General features: G+C 36.2%; 2 protein-coding genes and 1 long non-coding RNA gene across 5 annotated transcripts; 2 read left to right on the plus strand and 1 right to left on the minus strand.

The window, feature by feature from the left end:
• Positions 1–1,655: 1,655 nt before the first annotated feature.
• LOC18438127 (protein UNUSUAL FLORAL ORGANS) lies at positions 1,656–9,606 on the minus strand. 3 transcript variants are annotated; one of them, XR_966800.3, is made up of 3 exons: positions 8,380–9,606; positions 8,135–8,183; positions 1,656–2,063 (listed from the first exon to the last, which is right to left on the minus strand). XR_966800.3 is itself a non-coding variant. In XM_088868619.1 (2 exons), exon 1 carries the CDS (start codon positions 9,522–9,524, stop codon positions 8,382–8,384), a length of 1,143 nt encoding a protein of 380 aa, XP_088724745.1. In that variant the 5' UTR covers positions 9,525–9,606; the 3' UTR covers positions 7,893–8,296; positions 8,380–8,381. The 3 variants fall into 3 exon arrangements, 1 of the variants encoding a protein (XP_088724745.1); XR_966799.3 differs by having other exon boundaries at positions 1,656–2,084; XM_088868619.1 differs by lacking the exon at positions 1,656–2,063 and having other exon boundaries at positions 7,893–8,296.
• An 8,948-nt stretch (positions 9,607–18,554) lies between these two features.
• Positions 18,555–21,339, plus strand: LOC18438128 (Pentatricopeptide repeat (PPR) superfamily protein). The gene has a single exon (XM_006848317.4). The coding sequence runs from the start codon at positions 18,850–18,852 to the stop codon at positions 21,217–21,219; it is 2,370 nt and encodes a 789-aa protein (XP_006848380.1). The 5' UTR covers positions 18,555–18,849; the 3' UTR covers positions 21,220–21,339.
• Positions 21,340–21,592: 253 nt separating this feature from the next.
• LOC148781568 (uncharacterized) lies at positions 21,593–25,046 on the plus strand. Its single transcript, XR_016056797.1, has 2 exons — positions 21,593–22,481; positions 24,707–25,046. It is a non-coding gene; the product is annotated as an uncharacterized LOC148781568 (long non-coding RNA).
• Positions 25,047–26,738: the final 1,692 nt, after the last annotated feature.

Genomic DNA, 26,738 nt, shown 5'->3' on the forward strand with positions numbered 1-26,738 from the left:
CTTTCATCTTAGGCATCCATTTATACTTCTTGCCTAGGTTTTTGCTTCCTTTGATATACATCTATCAATATCCTCCAGCCTTGGGTTGCATTTCCTTTGATCTTAACCCTCCATTCATTCATCCAACCTATCGACCTTGCAGAACTCGTCAAACCCTAACTCCAGTGCAAAGATATAGTCACTCAGTCAATTATTTGGGCCTTCTAATGGAGATGCCACGGAAAGGGGTTTTTCAGATCTTAAGCAGATTACAATGGAGGACTGAGAGGAAGAACGAGAAAATGAAGAGAATGGGTTGAAGAGGTCCAGAAATAAATCCATCGCCTCCTCCTCAACAAAGAACGGATTGAATCATGGCAATCCCTTCAACCTAAAATGCCTCTCATCATCGCCAGCAATGCCTCTCACTAGCCTTCTTCCCAGCTCCATCTTGTCCTTCATATTACTCTGGCTCCTCCATAGCAAATGGTGTATTAGGTGCCGTTGCCTTTTTCTCCAGTAGTTCCATGGCCCTTTATGCTTCTTATGTTACTCAAATAATCCATTTTGCATCATAGATCCAAAGAAGAAGCGGGTGGCCATGGCAAGAGAGCAGTGCAGGGAATGAAGAAAGTAACAACAATGACAGGTTCAATATAGTTGGGGTTTTAGAAAGAGAGAGAGGGCAATTTCAAATTTTGGGGGTAAATTATATGAAGAGTAATTTATATTGCATAAATTATATATTATATTATAAAAAAAATCTAAATACCCAACTGGCTCAAGTCATGTTGACCTGGACCTGAACACACCCAGAAGTAGTAAGGTCCAAGCTTCTGGACCCCGATCCGACCCATTGGATCCCAAGCCTGGACCTAGACCCATACCCGGGTCAGGTAGACCCGACAGGTTGGCAGGTAAACCCTACCCAATTGACAGGCCTAATTGCGCATAAATCCAACCAAAGGAGAATGGTCTAAGCTTTCCTATGCCACGACATCCATTTAGACTATAGACCCAGGTTGTAGTCCATTGAAGGGAAATCAACATACACCTCATTCTTGATTTCCTACAAAAATACGCTTCAGTCTCCATTCATTCAAGAACTATTGTGTCAAGATTTTTACATTTTTTTTGTCTATCTTGGGTCACTAGTCAACACTTTACTCACTCTTCCCCATGGAAAAACAAGCACCTTGAGCACTTCGCTTGCCAATCAAATTGGAAACATTTCTGACTATACTAAGGGAGAAAGATTCAAAAGGAATGGTCCGCATAGCCAAGGTCAAGGCCCGCAAAGTTAATGCCAAGGTACAACCTGGAAAGAATCTCTTCTCAAGCTTTATACCAGAAAAGCCACCCCTCCACAAGCCTGAGCTCTCATTAATCATGCCACATCCATGGCTATTTATGTTGCATGGACACACGAGTACATGTGTTAGTGTCAGTGTCTGAGACAGTTAAGGACATCAGATTCTTCATATCACAAAGAAAAGGATTAGGCGACAAGGCTTTAAATATAAAGAGAACCAAATATTAACGATGTTTACTTGAATTCAATTTTCTGATGAATAAAAAAAATCAATTATATCGTAGATGCCTGAATGCATAGATAATTTCAAGGAAAGTTCATGTCCTAACCCCCAAATAAGCCGCCTTTCGAGTAGCACAAAATATCAAATAAAACCAACAGCATTTTATTTATTTTCAACAAACCAGCCACATATTTTTGCCAAGTGTTTTTGGACCAAAATGCCCTTCTCACAAAGCACAAAAATTGCATAAAATCATAGTTAAAAGAAGAAAGAAAAAAATTATCATTGAATTTATTGAAAAACCTGCAAAATTATGATAACTTGAAATAGTTAAATCATAAACAAAGAGAGATCCACCAAGAGCTTCAATCATACAAGCAAACACCACAAAACAAGATATTTCCCCTCTATAAAGCTCTACTCTCACTAGTTCCACATCAGCCACAAAATCATCCACCATTGTTGAACCCTTGCAAGCTTTTTCTCCTCGTTTTATCACTTTTTGGTCACCACATCTCAAAGATCTCCAACTACTCTCTGATCACAAACCTTTTTTCACAAGAGAAGACTCTGTTACAACAGTCAATGCAGATACTCCTCTTATACTCAAACATACGATTAGAAAAGAACAAAAAAATTGAAAAGAACAGATAAAAAGGGAATATTTGATGAACAAAAGCAATTTGAGGGCAACAGATGAGCCCCAGAAGTATACAAATCATTGGGATTTAAAGTTAATCATGTAATCAAGTATCCTTTATTGGTGAAAAACAAAGAGCAAGAATAAAGAATGGAGGAAAAATAAAATTATTTTCATGCTTGCTAAAAAATTAATGGCCATAACATAAACATATTAAACAAGAAAGAATAGGAAAGAGAAAGGAAAACAATAACTCAAAGTCGTTTTTTGTGTAAATGTGAAGAACACCCATCTTCCCTTTGATTTCTGCAGAAAATACCCAAAAACATCAAACAATCGAGAATACTGCCAAATAATTTTGCAAACAGCAATATCATTTTATACAAAGGATGAAGAAAGAAATGGACAAAAGAAACAATAATTAAAAGGAAACATGCTCTGATTACCTATTGAAAAGAGAGAACATCAGACTGGAATCTCATCCTCCCTCTATCACACGTTATCAATTTTGTTAAATTCTCTATGGGGATCTCACAAGGCAAGCAAACATCTAGCCCATGATCCTTATTGATCTCTACCAAGCGTATATCAGGTGAATTTCTTCTGCAGTACTTTTTTTTAAGTGTTAAGGTGGGAATAGAACCTAGAATGTTATGTTGAGGAAACTGCACCCCTAACCACCAATGCCCCCGACTCCATTCCTTTACTTTCGCTTGCATTACTTGAGTGTCAGATCATCTGTTATGTCATAACAAGTCCTATCGATTGAATCAGCATTATTAGACTCGAAAGAGTCCATTCAAACTCTGCTGAGTTACTCGGAATGGCCTGAGGTCAAAGTGAGTGTGCCCCTAGCACACAGTATACCTTCCTGGAAATTGGGTGTACATTCTCTCTTACTACCGAAAAAACTCCCTTTCTCTCTAAATCTCTCTCTAAATCACACAGTTGGGAAAAAGGTCACCACATATCTCTCTCTAAATATAAGGACTAATTTTCTCTCTCTAAAAACAGGGCACCAACCTTCTCTCTCTCTCTAAGCAGGGAAAAAGCCTTGCAAATCCTCTCTCGCCTAGCGAAAGCCTTTCAACTCCTCTCTCTCTCATCAGATTTTGGGATGCTCCCTTCTCTTCCTGAATCGATCCCTACCTCCCATTTTCTGGTCTAGACTGGTTAGGGTTAGCGCTTGTGATTCTAGGGTTTCATTAAGTTCCTAGAACTTGAGGACGAGCTTCATGACCCTGCCGTTTAAGCATTGCTTGACTCCTGACCATTTGCAGTGGTAGACTTTCAGCTCATCATGGAAACTTGTTGAGAGGATCTAGGTGTTTTTTAAGGGTCAGAAGGGCCAGTACATCATTTGTTGCAGAGGTCAAATGGAGTGAGGGGAGGTGGATCATGAGGAGGAGCCTACAATAGGTATTTGTTTCGTACTCATTGAAGCTCTCTGGATCTTTCAGAAGGTGAAGTACAGGGATTCAATAAGGCATCATTTTATGCTTTAACAGTGGCCTGAGCTTCTCTGCTACATGGAGCGGGTGACCTAGTGGCAAGCTTCAGAGCAAGAAGAGGACCTCTCCCTCTCTGCTAGTGTTTGAAGAGACATGAAAAGGCTTTTCTTTATCCCCAGTTTCATAAGCAAGCTCTCTCTTTCTCTCTCCCCGCTCCCCCATGCCCAACCCCCTTCTCTCTCTTGGGCACGTGGGATTTTTACTTTTTCTTTTTATTTTTTAGATTTTTTGGGTGTACATGATTCAACAGAGTCCAATCAGACTCAGCCGAGCGGCCAGGGCTGAGTACCTGCCCCGAATCAATTTAAAAAACATTGGATTGAAATTGCCTTTTTAGACATGCCTTTATGACCATCATTCTCAACACCCTAGCTTTTGAGAACGTCAAACAAAGTTATGAAAACAACAATTTTAGTGAGTGCTTCAGAACCAAGCCAAGAAAAGACTATTTCTGCTGATGATTCAGAGCCTAAGACCCTTTTTTATCTGCAAGTGTTATGAACTAAACTCAACCCCCCTGTTGGGTAGGTCAAAATATAGCAAAAATGGCAGGAACACTAGAAAGATAAAATACAGTGGAGAGCAGATTAGAGAGAGATACACATACAATTAGAGAGAGAAAGGTAAGACAGACACCAAAAAAGGGCAAAATCCCAAAATTTTAGGAATTATTTTAAAGGTTACTTTTAGGAACTATTGTCTTTCTTTTCTGCTAGTCTTTTCTTCTTCTTCTTTTTTGACTTTGTGAAGGGGTATTTTGGTAAAAAAATTCTTGGAAAAAATATGTGTTGGATTTTTTGAAAAACTAATAATAAAATGGAAATAAAATGTTATTGTTTTATATGATATATCAAAAAAATCTCATTTCTTTTAAGGTGGCCTATAATTAGGGGGTAGGACATAAATTGCCATCTTTTCAAAGTTCATATGTCTAATCAAATAAGAAAAAAGAAGATCAAAGATCAATTCTCTAAAATGATGCAGGAAATGGTTAGTGAAGAAGTAGAAGAATCCAAATGAATGTGCCTGTATGTGTGGGAATACATGTCCAACATGGATGTGGCACCCATACAAACCCAATCAATAATTCCATTCAATGAGATCCCAAAATCACATTGCTCTGACTACAACTTCTATCACTATGAGCCTTTATGATGTTGTGCCATGCACTCTGCTACCAAGCTAGTTCTTGATGCAACTAGGAAAAAGAGGACAACATATAGATTCAACTCAGGAAATCACATCAATAAAGTTGGCAAATCGAAAATCTTTTGTACACTTGTCTGTTGTTTTTTCTTTTTTATTTTGTTTTCGTATGGTAAAGGTGGAACTTGAACCAACAGCCAAACATTCAGAATAAGCCATACAACCACCAGGCTATAGACAGTCTGAAAACCTGTATCATTCTATATATCCTAGAATCATACATTAGGAATAGGAGTTCAAACTTTTAGATTGTTTGGCATAAATTGGTATACACAACTAGAACCAGAAGAGCCACCAAGAAATCCAATTATATAGTAAGGATGCATCTTGTAGAGTAGGTTTTCACCTCACCATGTTGCTGGGTCACTTAACCTTTAACATGTGTACAAATATAAGATATTCTGTACAGACAATGTATAGTAAAATTATATAAACAAATTATATAATAGAGCAATAGAACATGTATGTGTTTCTTTTTATAGGCATATTTTTGCTTTATATCATTTTTTTTATATGTATTATTCATTTTATACTATATTAAAAATGTGATATAATTATTTTTAAGCAGTTGGCAAGCCATGTGCTCATCTAGGTTTTCTACATGAGGCAAACACTAATCACCTGAGGCTGCCTCTTGCCTTTTGTTACATAGATCTATTAATAGATATATATTTATATAAGATCTAGCATTTGGACCTCGAGATGCAATTTACCCCCTTTGGAGGGGAGAAGAAGGAGGAGAAAGTCCACTTTGGCTACTATATGTCACGGGCTTAGGAGTTCTGCTATCTTAGGGGTTCTAACCATAGGTGTTGGAAACTCCTGGGAATCCGAATCGTTTTAGGAACCGGAATCGGGGAATCGCCGCCGGCTAGAAGATTCATGTCTTAGGAATCGTTGTCTGTACAATAGGTATCATGGGGAACGAGATTCCTAGTTTTTGAGAATTGTGTTTCGACCGAAATAGATCCAAGTTTCATCCACATATGGAATTGTGGATTTCCAACCCATGGAATCAACACTCCAGGAGTCAAGATTCATTAATATGTGGAATCGAGTTTTCGACATCTATGGAATCTGACATACGTGGAACAAAGAAATGTTGTTGTTTCGAATCGTGATTCAAACATATTTGGAATCAGATTTTTGAAGTATATGAATGAGAGATCCATGCCAATTTGAGATTGAGATTTACAATAATATGGACTATGAAATACGTTTGGCGATCCCTACCAGGAATTGAGATTTCATTTTTATGGAGAAGGAAGCCCAAAGCACATCTTGAGCCTTATCAACTTTAGAACCTATATTGGATGTCTCTTATCAGAAAGTTTCCCAAATTTTACAATGATTGTGTTGACTATTGAACTTATGGTCATTATCTACAAAAGATGAGTATTTCTAAATTGTGATTTTGACTTCATTATCATAAAAACAAAATAGGATTATGTCTCCGCCATGGTTTTACTTTTAATTGTATGTGTTGTATTCACTAGTTATATTTTAAATTTAAAGTAAAAGCCATCTAGGGTAGCACAAGTAAAATAATGAAAACCTGCAACCACTAGAAACATTCGAAGGAAGATTTCTACTCCAATTTCCTTTAGGAAGTGCACAACCATCATAGACATTAGACATTATGTACTTTGAATTAGTTTTTTTTTTCTATGATACTTTGAATTTAGTTATTTTTTAATCCAGATTTAATCCTCGCAGGAATCCAGATTCGATATATTTGGGAACGTCTACCCACAATTACTGGGTTCAAGTTTCTAAAGATGTGTTAGATCGAGATTCCGAAATTAAGGAATCGAGTTTCTTTGATTCCGATAAATGGTTTCTAAAGATGTGTTGAATCGAGATTCTAAAATTAAAGAATTGAATTTCCTTGGTTCCCAAAAATAGTTTCTAAAGATGTGTTGAATCGAGATTCCGAAATTAAGGAATTGAGTTTCCTTGGTTCCGAAAAACTATTTCCGTAGAGATTCCTTAACGGAAACGTGGAATCGGGTTTCAGAACCGAAATCACAAGGTCAGTGGAGAGATTCCAGTAACTATGGTTCTAACATTTATCAGAATTATGCTTACTACCATTCTCATAGTGACTTTGCCAGACAGGGCAAGAAATTATGCTTTCTCATGGTCGTTGTTGACAAGGAATTTTGGAAGAGGGAGACTCTTTAAGCATCATCAAATGGGCCCAAAAAGACAACCTTCTCATGGAGGACCACAGGTACCATGGCGGAGATTCACAACACTAGTTATAGAGCATCTCTCCAGCACATCATGATAACAACAAAAAATGCTCACCAACTCCCTTGATAGGTTGGGTGTCAGCATAGCTTGCCATAACAGAGGAGGATCCATTAATCCCATTTATCTCCTTGTATATGTTTAGGTTTGTCTAAACCAGTTATAGTGCATTTTGATAAATTATGACTCCTATTGTGGATTTTTTTTAAGGAAAATAAGCATAGCCTCTTTTCATCTAAGGGAAGAGTTCTTACAAAACAACCACCGATCAACACAAAAAGAAGAGTTCCTAGGAGAATAATTTTTTTTAGCCATATCAGCCCAATTCTAACTTCCAACAGCTTCATACTAATGCGTGACTAAGATGTGGAAAATTTTTCAGATTCTTTTGCTTGAAGGATATATCGTGAACTGGACAAGAGAATGCACCAACTTAGAGAATGAATAGTGAGTAATGAATCTTTCTTTGTAAACTGCACGGCACAATTTTTATTCTCTTCGTAGCACAGCTAGATAATCCAAAGGAGATGGTCGAAAGTCAAACTCAAAATAAATTGAACCTTACCCACAGAGATCAAAGATATAGTTACAACAACAATTGTGCTTCAATTTTTTATACCTAATACAAAGAAGGAAAGACAAAAGAAACTAAAATTAACTAAGACATCATCCAGAATAATCATGAACAGAAGATGAAAAGAAAGCAAAAGAATACTCGACACTAACAACAAAATTCTATTTTTCTCTTCGAGGATGGGGAGGCGGGCCATAGAAAACAACTGCATATTTTTCTTCAATATTCTTAACATGGTAAAAGAAAGTTGTCAGAAACCAAAAAGCCAGCTAATCTACGTAATTCTTGTTATGATTAATTACATACAATTTTGATGCAATAACCCCAAATTCATTGTTCCCCAACTCCCAGATCTTACATTACCACTAAAAACCCTTAAAATATACTGAAACAACAGAAAAGAAAGAGACACTTCCGAGTCCTTGATGCTGGTTACCTCAACAACAATTTCAGCTTCCATATATATACATCAGAATCTTGAAAATCTGAAAAACAAAAAATACAGACAGGAAAAATAACTTTCAGCTACCCCACTTAGTCTCAAAAAGCAAAACAACAAATAGTAATCACCTCAGTTCCTTATGCATGCACCTCAATCCTGGAAGACAAAATTCAATATACACAAGCATAAAAAAAAAGGGAGAGAGAATATTTTGTAAAAATAATTGAGAAAATGGTTACCTTTAGTCAACGGGAGTATGCAGTGTAGGCTTATATGGGTGCCCCAGCAAGTGAACCCCATCGAACGAGCCCACCCAGGGAAACTGAGGCAGCCAAATCCATTTCTTGTCAGCAATGTTAAACCCGATCATCACGGGGCTCTCATAAATTGACAAACAAATAAAATCCCCATGACCTACTGCGCTAAAATACAAATCCCCAAGCCTTAGCTTCATCTTCCTCAAAACCTGTCTCCTCATTCTCGCGAATTCTCTCCAAACTGAGCAATCACAAAGCTCCCAAACCCTAATTCCAACTATTGATTGCTTCCTCTGAACCCCACCCACCATGAAAAGTCTACCTGAACATTCAACCAAGCTTGCGTTCCTCGAGTTTCTAGGAACAAAAGCCGGCACCCTAGACCACATTCCCAATTGTGGGTCAAAACGAACAGTCCCGATTGGTCGATAGGTGGGGACATAGAGGATCCCACGGCAGAAAGCAGATCCAAATTCTAGGTCAGATTGAGGGGGCAAACGTCCACTCATCGACCATTCACCAGTAGCTGAATCGTAAATTTCCGATGTTAAATCGCTAACACTATGCCCATCTGCTAAAACATCATCCCCAGCAACAATGACTCGAAACCCCAAACCTAGATTTATGATGCTCACTATGGGAACAATCCTTTTTTTCAGCAAAGGAGGCAAAATGACATAGTTTTGAGATATAGGGTTGCATACAATGATAGAGAGAGAATTATTGATCACACCTTTGCAACAAATCAAGCCACCTGATGAGGAGAGGCCGTTGCAATCACAGGGTAAGAAGGAAAGAGAGAGCTTGTGCCATTTGTTAAGGTCAGGGTTAAAGGCAGAGAAATGGTTGGAGGGTTTTGTGGGGAATATGGCGAACCAGGGGTCGTTACAGTAGTGAGAGAAAGATCGAGAAGAGATGAGGCGATACCAGTCTCTGCAAATAGTTCTGAATTTTAAGAGGGAGAGAGCAGGGAGATGGTGGATCACTCTCTCTAAGATATCAGGAGGCAAATTGTTCCAAATTGAGGGGTTTATGGCTTGAATTACCACTTTCTCTGGTTCTGGTTCGTTTAAGAATAGCAAATTGAGTTCTTCTACTCCTCTCTCGACTTCGTCATCGAAATCCATACGTTAAATTGAAGGTGGGGGATTACGGGATTCAGAGAGAGAAAGAGAGATTATAGAGCTCTGCAGAGAGATTATAGAGCTCTGCAGAGTTAATGCTTTCGATTGAGAGAGAGAGAGAGAGAGAGAGAGAATTTATGGAGATTATATGAGAGAGAGAGAGAGAGAGAGAGAGAGAGAGAGAGAGATGCTCTGGTCTGAGAATGGTGCAAGAAAGAGAGGGGAGGGCTCTTCGCATGAATTATTTCCGGGACGCAGTTCTATGCTGCCAAGCCCGCATATGTAGAATTGCGGGCTTATCAATAAATCTATTTTTGAGTAGGATTTTTGGACTTAATTTGTAGGAAAATTGTTTCACGTGGACCGCATTTCTACATAGGGTGAGGTTTGTATAAGGTATCTACTTTATATTGTTAAAGTAAGATTCCTCTCAAAACTATGCCAAAAATATAGTTTCGGTGCCACAAAGCATTGCATTGATATGAAAATCCATTGTTACCCGCAATTATGAAATTTAAAGTTCCAGAAATGGTGACGATCAAACATATCTATAAATACTTGAAAATATTGAAAATTGACGGTACAGATAATATGTTCGAAGATGAACCATTTTTAGGACTAACACCCCTCTTCCTTTTTTTCTTTTTTCTTTTTTCTTTCTTTTTTTTTTTTTTTTTTTTTTTTTGCATGTCTATCAATTTCGAGGTCTAGAATCAATTTGAGGATTTTCAATGACAAGAACAATCTTTACTAGTGGGACGTACCTATACATAATAATGTTGAGATCTTTTGTAAAATTTTCCATATAAGTAGACCATACATCGAAACATGAAACAGCCAGCAAAAAGAAATGATTTTTCAAATGAAAAATCTATTAAAAAAAACGAAAAAGAAAAGAGTTATGGGCGACTCACCAGAGTCCGGGATAGACTCAACATTGTAATTAAGGTGCCGTCTCGTGCGGTTCTTATTTAGCTCGGCAATTTTTAAAACATTGTACCTCTAGAAGAAGGTATTCCAACGTTTGAGAACCCTCCAATCGATCGTTTCTACTTCCAGATGTGAAGATATGAAAAAAAAATAAAATAAAATAAAATAAAATTCAAGTCTTAAAAATAGAGTACTTTATAACAAGTTATCTTGACTATCTATTTTCAACATTTTCAAATAATTGCGGATCTACTTTATCCATATTTATTTGAAATTTTAAGTTTTATAACTAAAGATAAAGGGAAAAGTTTATATAAGGTTTCAACCAGGGTTTGAAAACTCGGCGAGTCGAACCGGACTCGCCCAGTTCGTCTCAGGAATCAGCAGACCCCGTGTCGGTTCCAGTACAATACCAAAAATCGCCCGTGTCTAGAGATAACCGGGCGATTCCCAATAGTAAATCGTCGAGTCACTGTTGAGACTTATCCAAGAACACGAGCTGTACAGTGTTCTTCAAGATTTTCATGGTTTTTTGTCATTTTCTTATCATTTTTCATCTTTTTCAGCTTTTTATCGAATCTTGCAGACTTTATTTTAAATTTTTCAGTCATTTCAGTCAATAAAAGGTAGTAAAAATCACCGATTTTGATTAAAAAAATTTGGATATGTGAAGAACCCTAAAAACGTTTTAGGGTTCCACCATTTCTTTGATTTCAAGCAAAAGGGGGCATCATTTTTTGTAAAATCTGAGGATTATTGATCGTAAGAGTGTTGTTCAGAAGTTTTTGTTCATAATTTGTGAGTATTTTGGACGAATACAAATCAAATTTGAATTTGAAGCCACGGGTGCACAAAAAACAGGTTTTTTTTTTTCGCCATTCTATCAAATTCACTCAATATTTTACAAATAATATGTTAAATTTATAGGATTTTGATTCATTATAGTGTTGTTTATCATCACACGTATTCAATTTGATTTTATTTATTCAATTTGAGTTTGATTTTTTAGAAAAAAAGACTAATGTCCGTGAAGAAAAAATAGACTGCGTTTTTTTTTTTTTTTTTTCGGCCATTCTATCAATTTCACTCAATATTTTACAAATAATGTGTTAAATTTATAGGGTTTTGATTCGTTATAGTGTTGATCATCATCACATATATTCAATTTGATTTTATTTATTCAATCTGAGTTTGATTTTTGAGAAAAAAGACTGATGTCTGTGAAGAAAAAATAGACTGCGGTTTTTTTTTTTTCCACCATTCTATCAATTTTACTCAATATTTTGTAAATAATGTGTGAAATTTATAGGGTTTTAATTCGTTATAGTGTTCTTTATCATCACATGTATTCAATTTGATCTGATTTATTCAATTCGAGCTTGATTTTTTAGATTGAATGTCTGTGAAGAACTGTGTTTTTTTTTTATTTCCTCAATTCAATCAATTTTATTTAATATTTTGATACTAATGTGTTAATATTATAGGGCTTTGATTCCTTATAGTATTGTTTATCAAAACATGCATTCAATTTGATGTAATTTATTTGATTTGAGGCGGATTTTTGAGTTGGAATGACTGATGTTAGGTGGGTCTGTGAAGAACTGCTTTTTTTTTTTTGTAATTCATAATCAAGTTTTTTGAAAAATCAAGATTTTTAGAAAAATTGTGATCAGTTTTTTATTATCATGAGGAATTAAACAATATTTTTAATTTTTATTGTTAAATTTTTAGTTCAAAAAATTGCATGTTGATAGATTATCTATGCAAAAAAAATATATGTTATTATATTTTTAATGTAAAACTGTATTTTTTTAATTTGTTGTTAATGCAAAAAAATACATTAACAAATACATGCTGTTAAACTGTATTATATTTTTAATGCAGTTTTGCATTAAAATGTATTTTTAATTTTTTAAATTTTTAATACAAAAAGTACATGTTGTTAAACTGTATTATCATGAGGAATTAAAGTGAATATCATTGTAAAAAAATCGTGGCGTGTATGATAATTATATTATTTTGTATTTTTCAATTTTATTATTAAATTTTTAATGTAAAAAATGTATGTTCTTGATAATTGAGTTGTAGCCATGTTTGGAGCTTGCATTTTTTATTATATTATTTTGCATTTTGTAATTGAGATGTGCGACTATTTGTGATCATTTCAATTGAGTTGGGATTGTGCCCACTATATCATTGTAAATTTTATTTGTAGCATTGTGAATGATTATATCATTCTAAATGTTTTTGTGTCAAATATACGTATAGTGGCATTATGGATTACTATATTATTGTAATTTTTTTCTTGATTCTAAGTGTTACTTATACAGACTTTTTTTTATTTAAAATGTTGCATAAATTTTTTTTTTTTTCTCAGTAGGAGCTAATTCATGTTTGTCGAAATGAAGATTTGTGACAAGTCCATATGTATTGGTATTGTGAATTACTATACCGTTGTAAATATCTTTTTTATTGATACTATATCAATGTAAATTTTTTGTTCTATATGTAGTGGCTGATATAGGCTATTTTTATCTATAATGTTGCATAAATAAATTATTTTTCCCAGTAAGAACTAAAATATTTTTGTCAATAGAAATATTTTGCATTAACAACAAATATAACTTCATAAACTACCCCTACATATTATCACTACCATGACAAGATCTGCGGAAGACCCTGCATGGCAACATGGGGTCAGACTTGATCCCAATAAAAAAGACGAAATTATTTGTAATTACTGTCACAGAGTGATAAGTAGTGGGGTACATAGGTTCAAGCAACACTTGGCAAGGGTTAAGGAAGATGTTTCTATGTGCAATAGTATCCTTAATAATGTAAGAAAGCAGATGGCAGCATTTCTCAAGGCTACCTGTAACAATCTTAAACTTTCAAAAAAAAAAAAAACTTTTAATAAGTTATGGTCCATATGAGCATGATAGTCCTTAGGGACCATCACCATTTTCAAAGCTTTTAGTTTGAGTTTGTTTGTTTGCTGCCTTGCACGTCCCGTGGACGTGGGCTTTAAGTGTATAAGAGGTAATATAAACGTTACACCTCGTGTATGAGGTGTAACTTAATAAAATATTATTATAAGGTGTCGTAAGAGTTTAAATACGAGAGGCGAGGTTTCTCTCTCTCTCTCTCTCTCTCTAGCCGAATTTTTATCGGAAGCTCTCTCACAAAATATTTTAGGTAAGTGACATCATCTTCCTGAAAAATAGTCTGTTTTTAATAAATAGTGATATTTCCGTCCAGGATCTTTATTTTATAAGCTTTGTGTGTAAGTGACCTTATTGTCTCGAAAAATAATCTTTTCTTTTTAAAAATAAAATGAAATAATTATTTCTACTTATTATCATGAATTTTAGGCGCAATAAATATTATGCGCACACGACCTCATTATCTTGAAAAATAATCTTTTTAATAAAAATTGTGATATTTTATCTATGTTAGAAATTTTAAATGCTGTAAATTCTTAGAAATAAATTTATTTATTTTTCTTGTCGATTGTTAGAAAATTTTAGATACTGTAAAATTATTAGAAATAAATGTGATAATTCTGCTTTTACTAAAATTGTGAGATTTCTTTCTACTGCTTTTTTTATATTTAGACATTGTAAAATTCATGTGCAAATGACTGCCTTATTATTTAAAAATTGATATTTTTGCAATTGATTATAACATTATTGTGAAATGTTTATTTGTGAATTGATATCCCATAAATTGTGATAATTCCGTATTCTTGAATTTCTATAAGAGTTTTTCTATACATATTAAAGTGGCAATTATGCTAAAATGTCTTTACAAACTGCTACCTTTCTAAATTTGAGCCCAAAATATTTGATTGGTTATTTTTGAAATGTTATTGAAAGTGACTATTATTAATGGTTTCGGTGAAATTCATATCAATGATTTCAGTGATATGTTGAGTACATGATATTTGCTGCTTAGAAATAATTTAAGTATGCAAGTGGACTCATTCGGTTCGCCGGTGAGGTATAAGTGGACCTATTCGGGACGCCAGTAGGGATTAAGTGGACTCATCCGGTACGCCGGTGAGGTATAAGTGGACCTGCAAGGATTAAGTGGACCTATCTGGGATGCCGATAGGGATTAAGTGGACCCATCAGGACGCTGATGGGGTATATAGGTGACCTACTTGGGACGCCAGTAGGGTATTTTGTGAAATCCTTTGAATTATGCACTACTGTTAAAGTGTTATATGCATTTCAATTATTCGGATTATACTTAATTATGCATTTATTGAAAGTGAAACTGTTGATGCATTTCTGTTAATATATCTCCTTTTAGAAAATATTGATATCTTCCAACCATGATTATTTTTAAGATTATGATGATCACTTACTGAGTAGCCAAAGTCATCAAACTATGGTAAACATTTTTTCAGGATAACTGCGGATTCATTTTGAGTGCTAGTCAAGATCAACCTTGGAAGATATTTGTTGTTGTGCTAGCTTTCTTTATTTACTTTGTAAGACCTCGCCCCTGTAAATTTGTCCTATCAAGAGTTGTATATATGTTTTGAACTGTCACATCTCAAGAATATCTGTATTGTAAATTCTTGGGGTGTGACACTACCAAAGGTAAAAAAATTGCAAAGCAGAGGATGGATGATGAGATAACTAGTTTATATACGCCATCAAGCGGGAATGATCCAGAAAAGCAATATAATAATGACTTGGAGATGGCCACAAGAATGAATTTACAGGAAACATACTAGAGGGAACGCAGGTTTAGAATGCTTGGTGGTTATGACATGGCCATGCATGGTGGACCTAGCTTAGACATGCATGGAGGGCCCAACTCAAGCATGTATGGCGACCCCAGCTCAAATATGTATGGAGGGGTTGGTGACAATACGTATCAAGAAGAATCAGACGTTGAAGAAATTGTTTCTAGCTTATCTAACAGTGCCAATATTGCAGGTCATGGTCGTATAGACCCATTTATCTCAAAGCCTAACTCAAAACAACTGACCCTCAAAGGCATGGTGAAAGGTACGAGAAACATGTTGGGCAGATATATTGGTAAATGGTTATACGGTAAAGGGATCGCATTTGATGCTGCTAATAACTCATATTTTCTACCTATGGTTAACGCAATCTAGAGAGCCGAGCCCATCGTAAAACCCTCGATGGCATATGAGCTCAGTGAGCCAATATTGGATGAAGAGGTGGAGGAAGTTAGAAAGTGGATTGAAGAATATAAACAGAGTTGGCCAAGAACATGCATTACTCTCATAAGTGATGGTTGGTTGAATAAAGTTAGTAAAAAGGAGTTTTTAAACTTCTTGGCCTATTCCCTAAAAGGTATAGCTTTTTTGTCTAGCAAATACGTATCAGGGACGAAGAAGGATGCAAACTTCTACGTACGACTATATAATCAGATAGTGGAGGAGGTGGGAGATAAGCATGTAGTCCAGTTTATTACGGATAATGTTCAGGAAGCGAGGTTGGTGTCAAGATTTATATATAACCATTCTAAAATTTTATTTTTGTTCATAGAACAGTCTAAGAAAAAAGAGATAATCAGGCCTGCCATAACCCGCTTTGCGACAGATTACTTGGCTATGGACTCCATTCGGGAATCTGAAGGTACAATAAAGAGATTGTTTACCAGTGAAGAGTGGTTAAATGACCACCTCTCGAAGTCCAGTACCGGGCTAAAAGTGGATGGTATAGTCTCAAATAGGAGGTTTTGGTCTCCATGTTCAAGTATCGTAGAGGCCACTGCCCCTTTGGTCATGGTGTTAAGCATGCTGGATGTTGACAAGAAAGCTACCAAGGGCATCTTTTATAAAGATATCGAGATGGCCAAATTAGCTATTGGGAAAAAGTGTAGTTTTGTTAGTAAAGTGATAGAGATTATAGAAAGAAGGTGGAACACCAAATTTGGACGTCCAATTCATTATGCAGGTAAATATATATTTATATCATTAGAATGTTTCATTCTAAATTATTTTTTTTATGAAATTTTAAATGACATTTTTCTATCTATATATTTTCTAGGTTACTACTTTAACCAAAATTTTTTCTATTTGACACCTGAACATCCCCACAAGATTATGGAAGAGGTCAGATACATTATTGCCAGGATGGAGAGAAGCCATCGAAATCAGGTAGCAGTAATACAAGAGGTATTATTTAATATTTAGGTAAGAACTTGATGGAGTTGTTATATTTGTGAGGAATAATGCACTAAAACGATATATTTTGTTTTAGCTTGCTATGTATAGGGATGCTATAGGATCCTTTGGAACTAGACTTGCCAGGAATTCTCGAACTGAGATGGATCCAGGTTATCCCCTAACTAATATTTTGTTCATTCATATATTTAATCTTATGAATTGTTCTTGCCCTTACAATGTTTTTTACATTTTAATCCAACGGTGGGAGATATATGGTAGTGATGCACCTCACTTAGAGAGGATAGCACTCAAGGTGCTCTCCCAAACATGTTCTGCTACTGGCTGTGAGCGAAACTGTAGTACGTTCCAATGATTGTATAATATTAGGAGGAATCGACTCGCTTCGAAGAAGCTTCATAAACTAGTCTATGTGCATTACAACTTAAACCTCCGAGAGCGACAAATAAGAAGGAAGCTTGAAGACTATGAGACGATAGACTTGGACACAATATTTGTTACAGACACAGCAGAACAATGGGTAGTAGAAGAAGATGAGCCAGTGTTGCACAAGAGAGTGTTCCTTGAGGCTATCAGTGAGGAAGATCTTGAAGAAGGTGATGAACAGCATGAAAGAGGAAGCAGCCCTCCAACATATCCACAATTCGTTGGAGATGTCGATGATATTGCACCTAATGAGGGAGAGTGAGAAGGAGGTCTAAGGGAAAATGAGAGAGATGATGATTATGAAGCCACCCAATCCCAGCCAAATTATTCACATATCGAGTCCCAACAACAAGAGGGTAGGGATGAGCACGATCATGTAGAAAGATGGACAAGCTTCGAGGATTTTGGATTAGGACCACAACAAAACACTAACACTCAGGGATTTGGGTATAGTCAGGTGCCCACTAATTTGGATGATTCGTTTTTAAAACGAGTTAATGAATTGTCACGCGAATTCAATCAATGGTACCAACTTGACCAAGATGAAGAACGGCGTCGTCTATCATTTTATTTTTAGATTGTATGTTACGAATTGTATGCTTTATTGTAGTCCATGTATGATGATATACTTAATCCATGATAATTCTATGTTTATCCTTTTGTGTGATGTAAATTGAATGGTAAGTAATAGTCTATGCAGAGAAAGAACATATCAATATTCGTATATTCATGCAAAGAAATGAAAATTCTTAATGGAGTACCATCATTTCTTATTAAATTCCTAAAAAACAACATTTATAATGAATTTTAATAATTTTTTCAGATTTTTTTTAAGGTTTAATCCGATCGATTCAGCTGATTCTCGATCTGGATCGTCGATTCGCCTATCCGAATGGGTTTTTGAGATGCCTGATCTGAGTCACCGATTCGCTTTTTAAACCACTGGTTTCAACCTTAAAATGTAGAATCACATATGCACCTAAAAAATCTATCGAAATTGTTATTTTGATGTTGAAAAACCTTTCTAATCGATCATCTCTATATTGAGATGTATGAATATGGAAAAAAAAAAATTTTGAGTCCTAAAAAATAATGCATCTTGTAACACATTATCTAAACTTTCCATTTTCAAGATTTTCATGTATTTATTAGGTCTACTTAATGTTAACCATTTTTAAAATTTAAATTTTTTTAATTTGGTATGAAAATAGATTTTAAGATAATACTAAAATTTTTTATAACAAAATTACATGTTATCACAAAATTTTAAGGTGCGCCACGTTTAAGGTTGCATCCTTATAGAAACCGCACCCAAAGATAAAAGAGTAATGATACTATGATAGATTTGCAGGCTATAATATGTTTTGTGGACATTGAAATTGCGTGAGTCTTATTTCTACAGTATGAGGGGGGCGCTCTCTCTCTCTACACCGGGCCCAAGGCTCTCTTTCTCTCTCTCGACACGGAGCAACCAACTCTTTCTACACGGAGCTCCCAATTCTCTCTCTGTACACAGAGTTATCGAGTCGCTCTCTCTCATCCTGATTTCACTGAGCTATGAAGTCTTAACCTTGGCGCTCTCACTCTGCAAGTAAAAAGCTGGATTAGGGATTAAAAGCTCAGAAGACTGAGTCTATGAAACATAGAATAACAATTTCGCTCTCTTTGATATCTTTGATTTGAGAGACCTATTCACAGCTAAGCTTCTATCTCTCTCTACATGCCTGTCGGAAATGGCCTCAAATCCTGATGAAATCCGAGGCATAGTAAGTGAACCGAGCTCGCCTGGTTTTTATCAAGAGTATGAAACTCTCTTATATCTTCAATCAAATCACCAATCAAATCACCAGAAGTGGCATAAAAGCCAGGCACTTTCTCTCCCCCAGAGATGAAGCAGCAGTTTCAAAAGAGATCTGCAGTATCCTCAAAGATGTAGAGGTTATAGAAACACCCCTTGAAACCCTAACTCCATTGATTTCCCCCAATGTGGTGGCATCTGTGCTCAAAGAGGAGAAGGACCCGAAATTGGGATTCAGGTTCTTCATTTGGTCTTCGAGGCATACGGCCCTTAAAAGCTGGGATTCTCACAATTCAATGATTGATAAGTTGCAGGGAATGCAGGATTTTGAATCAGCATGGAAATTACTGGAAGAACTTAAAATTAGCAAACATCCCATCTCACCTGAAGCGTTTGCAGTCATGATTTCTGCTTATACGAAGTTGGGCATGGCTGAAAAGGCAGTGGAATGCTTTAGCAAGATGGTTGAGTTCAATTGTAGGCCCAATACCTTCACTTACAATACAATTCTCCATCTTTTAATGGAGGAAGAAGTTTTCCCGGTTGCCTTTGCTGTTTATAACCAAATGTTGAAAGTGGATTGCCGACCTAACCAGTCTACTTTCAACATTCTGATCGGTGGGCTTTGCAAAGCTGGGAAAACCCAAGATGCCCTGTTATTGTTTGATGAAATGGCAAAGAGACGTATTTCTCCTAACACTTTGACGTATACAATTGTTATTTCTGGTTTGTGCAATGCTAGGAAAACTAAAGATGCTCGTAAATTACTACAAACCATGAGAGATAACAGGTGTCTTCCTGATGATATCACTTATAATTGTATGCTAAGTGGGTTTTGCAAATTGGGTAGAGTAGATGAAGCTTTTGAGCTTTTAAGATCGTTTAGGAGAGAGAATTATATGCTTGGGTTAAATGGTTATACTACTCTTCTCGATGGACTGTTTAGAGCTGGGAGGTTTGAGGAAGCTTGCCAGTATTATAGGAACATGGTGGAAAGGCAAAACATAGTCCCTGATTGTATTCTTTATACCACGATGATCAAGGGGTATTGTGAAGCTGGTAAAATTAATGCTGCGCTTGGTTTTTTGAGGGAAATGACTAGTAAAGGGTTGGTTCCAGATACTTACTGTTATAACACCTTGATTAAGGGTCTCTGTGATGTTGGGTTCTTAGATAAGGCTCGGTCTCTACGTTTAGAAATCTCAAAGGAAGACTGTTTCCCTGACTCTACAACATACACTATTCTCATATGTGGTTTATGCAAGGAAGGCCTGGTTAATGAGGCCGAAGAGATTTTTGAGGAGATGAAAAGGCTTGGATGTTCCCCCACTGTGATGACCTTCAATTCTCTCATTAATGGATTGTGCAAAGCTGGTGCAGTGGAGAAAGCCCACATTCTGTTCTATAAAATGGAGATGGGGAGTAACCCATCTCTCTTTCTGCGCCTTTCTCAAGGCTCTGACCCTGCGCTTGATAGCGCGAGCCTTCAATCCATGGTTGAGAGGCTCTGCAACTCTGGGCTCATTTTGAAGGCATACAAGCTCCTCAAAGAACTCGTTAAAAGTGGGGCTGTCCCTGATATTATAACATATAATATACTAATCAATGGCCTTTGCAAGGCAGGCAATATCAATGGGGCATTCAAGCTACTCAAGGAGCTGCAACTTAAAGGCTATTCTCCTGATGCAGTCACATATACTACTCTCATTGATGGCCTTCAAAGAGCTGACAGAGAAGAGGAAGCATTTTCACTTTTGGATCTAATGGTAAGCCATGGGCATATGCCTGATGTTGTAGTTTACAAGGTCCTTATGACATCATTGTGTCGAAAAGGGCGGGTCACTCAAGCGTTTAGTCTTTGGTTAAATTTTCTTTCAAAGAGGTTTGTTACTTCTGAGAAGGAAGCCGGCATGATTGAATTGGTACGAGAACACTTTGAGCAAGGAAAAGCGGGAGAGGCAGTCAGAGGCTTGATAGAGATGGATTTGAAGCTTAAGGCTGTGGATTCTTCTCCTTATACCATTTGGCTTATAGGGTTTTGCAAAGGTGGGGAGCTGGATAAAGCTCTTAAGATTTTCTCTATTCTTCGAGAATTCAATTTTGATGTGACACCTCCAAGTTGTGTGATGCTCATCAATGGCCTTTGCCTGGAGGACAGACATGCTATGGCTATTGATGTTTTTCTTTACACACTGCAGAAAAAATTTGAATTGATGCCACCTGTGTGCAATAGGTTAATTAGGAGTCTATGTTCTCAGAATAAGAGAAAGGATGCTCATGAGATTGTGCATAGAATGGCTAGTGTAGGGTATGATTTGGGAGTCTATCTTGATCTAACTACCAAATCTCTTTTATATGATTATGAGAATGGATGACAAGAATCAGCATTTTCCTTGCCTTATTGTGTCTTCTATCTTGTATCTCAAATTTTACTTTCTATTTTTATAAGGGAGAAGGGTATCCCATAGGATGCCCTAGATCATTTTTTTCCCTAAGAGTTCAATTCTTGAATAACTTGCACTTTTTGGCCTGCATTAAGTTGGTAGAAACCGTGTTTCTATTCGATTTACTTTTACGAATGTAAACCCTAAGATTACCATGCGAAAATGGAACTTACTTAGATGTTGTATACTTTAATTGGTAGAGTATATATTGATACTTGAAGCTATCCATTTTAATTACTTTTCTTGCTCATTCTATTCTGCGGTGAGTTTATTTTGTTTCTTTGTCTTGATGCTAAAATTTCAGAGGTGCAGTTTTTTGTCTTTGGTATGCTTAAATACATGGAGCATCTGATCCACTAATTTCTCAAAATATTATATTAATGTGGTTGAGAGTCCTCAATCAACTCTCAATAATGTGCTGAAGATACGTTGAGAGCCTATGAATGAAATCACAATGTTGCTTGGTTAAGTATGCCTCTTGCGGTTGTGCAGATGATTGCATTGATACTTTAATTGATTATAGTAATATTTTGACGATTGCTTTAGTGAAGTGGATCAAATAATAGCAATCAGTGTTTGGCAATATGGTGCCTTAGTGGATAATGTGAAACAACTTGATCGATTTTAGATTGGTGATGGTGAAAGGTTTACACTTGGAAAAAAATATCATCTGCCAGATTTAGCTTTTAATCATCATTTAGGGCATTTCCAGAAGTCACTTTTCCTGGAAATGACAGGACAATCGTGTTTGGTTCGCTTAGAACTGACATTTCTGTTGGAATTGAGATTTCCATGGGATTTCTGAATATTCATATGAAGCCTAAATTTAGACATTTCATGGAAATCACTTATTTTTGGACGGACCTGTCAGTCCACGCGATAAGTTGGATTGGATAAGATATTTGAAGTCCGCGTGGTTCTAACCCTAGCGCCACTGTGAAGAAACCCTAGCGCCGCTGTGAAGAAACTATTATTGCAACACAGAGAAACCATTGCTAGAGCACCGCTGTGAAGGAAACCCTAGCGCCCGAGCTTCTTCCCTCTCTTTCTAGAGGAATCCACACGCACCTCTCTGTAGAGCCATTAGCTGTTGAAGAGCTTCTTCGGATCTACTCGCGCTTTTACAGTATATATACTATGAAGCTTGCCCCTCCCCATTTGAGTACAAAGTCCTGTTCTCTGTTTATTTTAAGGTATTCACTATATTTTTTTGTGAAGATTTAGTTTTGATGATCATGTGTTTTCTCCTTTCTTTTATTTTCATTTGGATAAATATTTGAAGTCGATATGAATGTTGTGTAACTATCCTTTTTCATTCATCTGTTGATCTATTCCGGTTTGATATTGGAAGATTTTAATGTAAATGTGCATTAGAGATCTTAAAATCTGATTTCTTATGTTTCTATGTTTATGGGACTTACGGATTCATTGAAAGCTACCATTTGGAATCATTTCATTTGATGGAATGCTTCATTCTTTGTTTGCATTATCATTTTAGCTATCTTATAAACTCATTGAAACTTATCAATCTTGTTAGTATGAAGTTGCTTATAATTTGCATCGTTTATCTGAAAATTTAAAGTGAGGTGATGTTTCCATTTGATGGGATGCTTCATTCTTTGTATGCATTGACATTTTACCTATCTTATAAACTCATTGAAACTTGTCAGTCTTGTTAATATGAAGTTGCTTATAATTTGCATCAGCGTTTTGAGACTCGGCCGAGTTACTCGGCCTCAGCCCATGGGTGAGGCAATTTTTGGGCGAGTCAGTTGTACGAAATAGTTTTAAACTTTAAATATAATACTACCTCAAAGTCATATTAGATATGTTAGAATGGTTTACTGGTTAAGCTTTAACGAATAAATTTTATCCCAATCGGGGTTCGAATCCTGCCCGCCACAATTTTTTAAGACTTCATTTCATTAGACTTCAATTTTTTTTTTTAAGACTTCATTTCGTTAGAGTTCAAAAAAAAAAAACTGCCCTCCGAGAATCAAACTCGCTACCTGTCATAAAGAGGCCCTTTAAAATTAGGCACACAAACCAGCACGCCGTTTGCTATTTTGTTGATAAAAGTGTCGCCTATATTAAATATAACTATTTTATTTCTTCATTTTCTTTAAAAAAAAATGAGACGGACTTAGGCGAGTTACTCGGACTCGCCTAAGTAAACTGCCTTGGCCAGGTCCTGATTACCTTGTCCGAGTCGATTTTTTTAACGCTAATTTGCATTGTTTATCTGAAAATTTAAAGCGAGGAAATTTCAGATGCACAGGGTGCTCAGTTGCAGTCGGGACACAACTTTATAATCTAGCATCAATTACGCAAGTTATTGATCCAAAACTTCATCATGTTTGAACTTGCATCATAGTTATCCCTTGTGGGCAGCTTTCCAAATGGAAGTAGTATGTCAATGTATTTAGTTTAGCTTGATTATGGGCGACTTGATGACGTTTGATTGCATTAGGATTGGTGTAATCTGCACATATTGGGTTCAGCATATAGGAAAACCCTTGTCACTATTGAGTCTCAACAGAGAAACATTCTCACTTGAGACAATACATGGCCCTATAAAGTTCTCATTGTGTGTGTGTGCGTGCGTGTGTGTGTGCATGTGTGTGTGTGCGTGTGCGTGTGCGTGTGCGCGTGCTTGTGCTTGCAAGTATGTATGTATGTATGTATGTATGTATGTATGTATGTATTTTACCAAACTGAACCCTGACTATCAATCATAATTTTCAGTAACCTGCTGGGTGCCTCTGAAGTTTTACCTTCAAACTGCAAACAGGGGAATTCCCTCATCTTAAATTATTTTTTTAGATGAAATCCATCTTTGATGATCTTGCTTCTCTTGGTAACCATGGTTGATTTTGACAATGTTTTGCTCATTCTCAATGGCCATGGAGAAATTAATAAGATGGTCTCTGCTTCCCTGGTTGCTCAAGCAATAATGCATCCTTTGATAAGCCTTGTTGGGTCTTGATTAATAATAGGAGTATGTTCAAGTATTCAATACTGAATTAGTTCTGCAGTTACTGATTTATCATGACTCATGAGACTTTTTGCTGTTGTCTTAGAAAGTTAGATACAAGATCCCCTTGTTTAGTGCAAGTCAGCCATTCATTTGGATTTCCTGCATCCTTCTATGTCTTGTTTTGCTGATTTGAGGGAGGGAGGGAGGGAGGGAGGGAGAGAGAGAGACTTAAGGTGGCAAGAATTGTAGGTTTAGTTTACATATTTTTGACTTAAGGTGGCAAGAATTGTAGGTTTAGTTTACATATTTTTGCTTATATGCTAAAGTTTAAAGTATCCTCCCACATGTATAACTTCACAGTAGCAGTTTAAAGTATCTATCTGATGCGTACATGTCACTCCCATTATTCTTCTCTTATTGTGATATCGTGTTCTCTATCAGCTTCGTCTCTTTATGGAATCTTCCCATATGCTGGTTTGAAGTTCTACTTTTATGAGGAGATGGGAAGTCATGTCCCTCAGGAACATAATAAGAAAGACATCCTTGTGAACCTTGTCTGTGGATCTGTTGTTGGTTTATTGGGACAAAGCTGAATTTTTAGAGGAGGGGGATGCGAAGTGAAGCTACAAATCACCATTTCTTGATAATTTTTTTGTTTCTATTCTTTCTCATTTTCAATTGTTAACTGCAATATTTCTTTTCCTTGTGTGTATGAGTTATGGAGTTCTTTGTCCATCTCCTTGTGAATGCAAAACTATTGTATTTTCGTCTTTGTTTTGCATTATATTTGTCTATGAGCAGTATATTGTTGAGAAATGGCAAAAAGTTCAGGTGCTCTAAAATATATTTGATTCTGCCAAGCAATTTTAAATATATCTGAATTTTAACGTAAAATTTGCTGCATAGCAAGTATTCTCACTGAATTATGGCCCAAACTGTATAAGTATAGTCTTAATTCATGGTTTTTTGATATGTGCTTCTCACTATTTTCTGGTAAAATATTGTTGCCATTTATATTGATGTTTTTAAAGGTCAAAAGTGTATTGATGTATTCTAGATCTTTTTGGGCTAATTTGGCCTTACCAAGGATAAACATAAAATTACGATCTACATCTGCCAGAGGCAACATATTGTATGATGCTTTGAAGTGCAAAAACTAAAACTTACCAAGCATGGTTGACTTATATCCATCGAGTTGATATCTACAATGACTATCCAACGGAGAGACACAACCGACTTCGAAAGGATGATGGGAAATTTGGCTGTATATGCGGCCAGTTTAAGTGCAGCAGCCGCAGCTTTGGCTATTGCTTTTCGTAGAAACGAGGGTCCCAGTCGAAGACCATTGGACACTAACTTCTATAGCTCCATAATCCACACGGATGAAGTGAGTTGTTATAACCAAACAAGAATGAGTCGAGCTGCCTACTTCCAACTTGGGGATATTATTAGGCAGAGAGAATACATTGATGATATGTTCTTGGTATCTCTAGATGAACAATTTGTTATGTTCTTGCACACTATTGGCCACAACTTGAGGAATCGCAAGATAGGTCACGAATTGGGCGCTCAGGGAAGACTGTCAGCCAACACTTTAGTCGCATGCTGAATGCAATTTTAAGACTCAACCCTAATTACATGAGACGCCCAATGCATTGCATTACTGATTTAAAAAACAAGTGTATCATCATTTGTAGAGATGGGGGACATGGGTTGAATGCATTGATTCATGGTTTTCTTTCTTGAGTTTGCTGATGGATAGGCGTCTCATTCAGGTTAGAGCATATAGGGGCAGATTATGTCCTAATGTGACTGATGCTATATTTCTGAACTATACTCTCTTCCAGGTCCATCTATTGAAATTCTAGAATCGTTTTTACCCTCTTTTCTTTCTTGATAAGTATTTAGAAGCGGATTCAACAGCAGGATTTGAGTGGCAAAAGATTGTGTGCCACCTCCATGTTTCTAATGGAAACACCAGCATAGTGGTAAGCACACCATCTCTTGTCCTTATCTCATTATTACTAAATGAATTCAAAGGTGGGAAAAGAAGCGGATTGTTTTATAGTCTGAACATTTATTAAATACTCTATTCGTGCTTTTTCCACAATAACAGAGCAGATTTTTACACTGCAATCTATTTCACTTAGCAATCTGGTCTATTTCCTATTCAAAATGTGGGATACTGTTGGTTAGGAATATTGCAACATCCTTTTTGTGTGGCTATTATAGCGATCATATAGGTGTATGGTCCTTCTTGGCTCGTTATTCTTGCCGTGATGTTCATCTTAAAGGTCGTTTCTACTTGTGATAGTTCTGGTTTTAACTCTATTTGTTAATTATGCATCACAGATTGTATAGTTTTTTCTAGTTTGTGAAACACATATTATATATTAAGTAGATCAGTAAAGCATTCACTATATTAAACAATTCCCTTCGTATAGGTGGTATCAATGGGAAGGAAGAAGTTCAG

Source organism: Amborella trichopoda, chromosome 6 (genome assembly GCF_054954075.1).
Source record: "Amborella trichopoda isolate Santa Cruz 75 chromosome 6, AtrichopodaSantaCruz75HAP2 v2.0, whole genome shotgun sequence".
Lineage (NCBI taxonomy): Eukaryota > Viridiplantae > Streptophyta > Magnoliopsida > Amborellales > Amborellaceae > Amborella > Amborella trichopoda.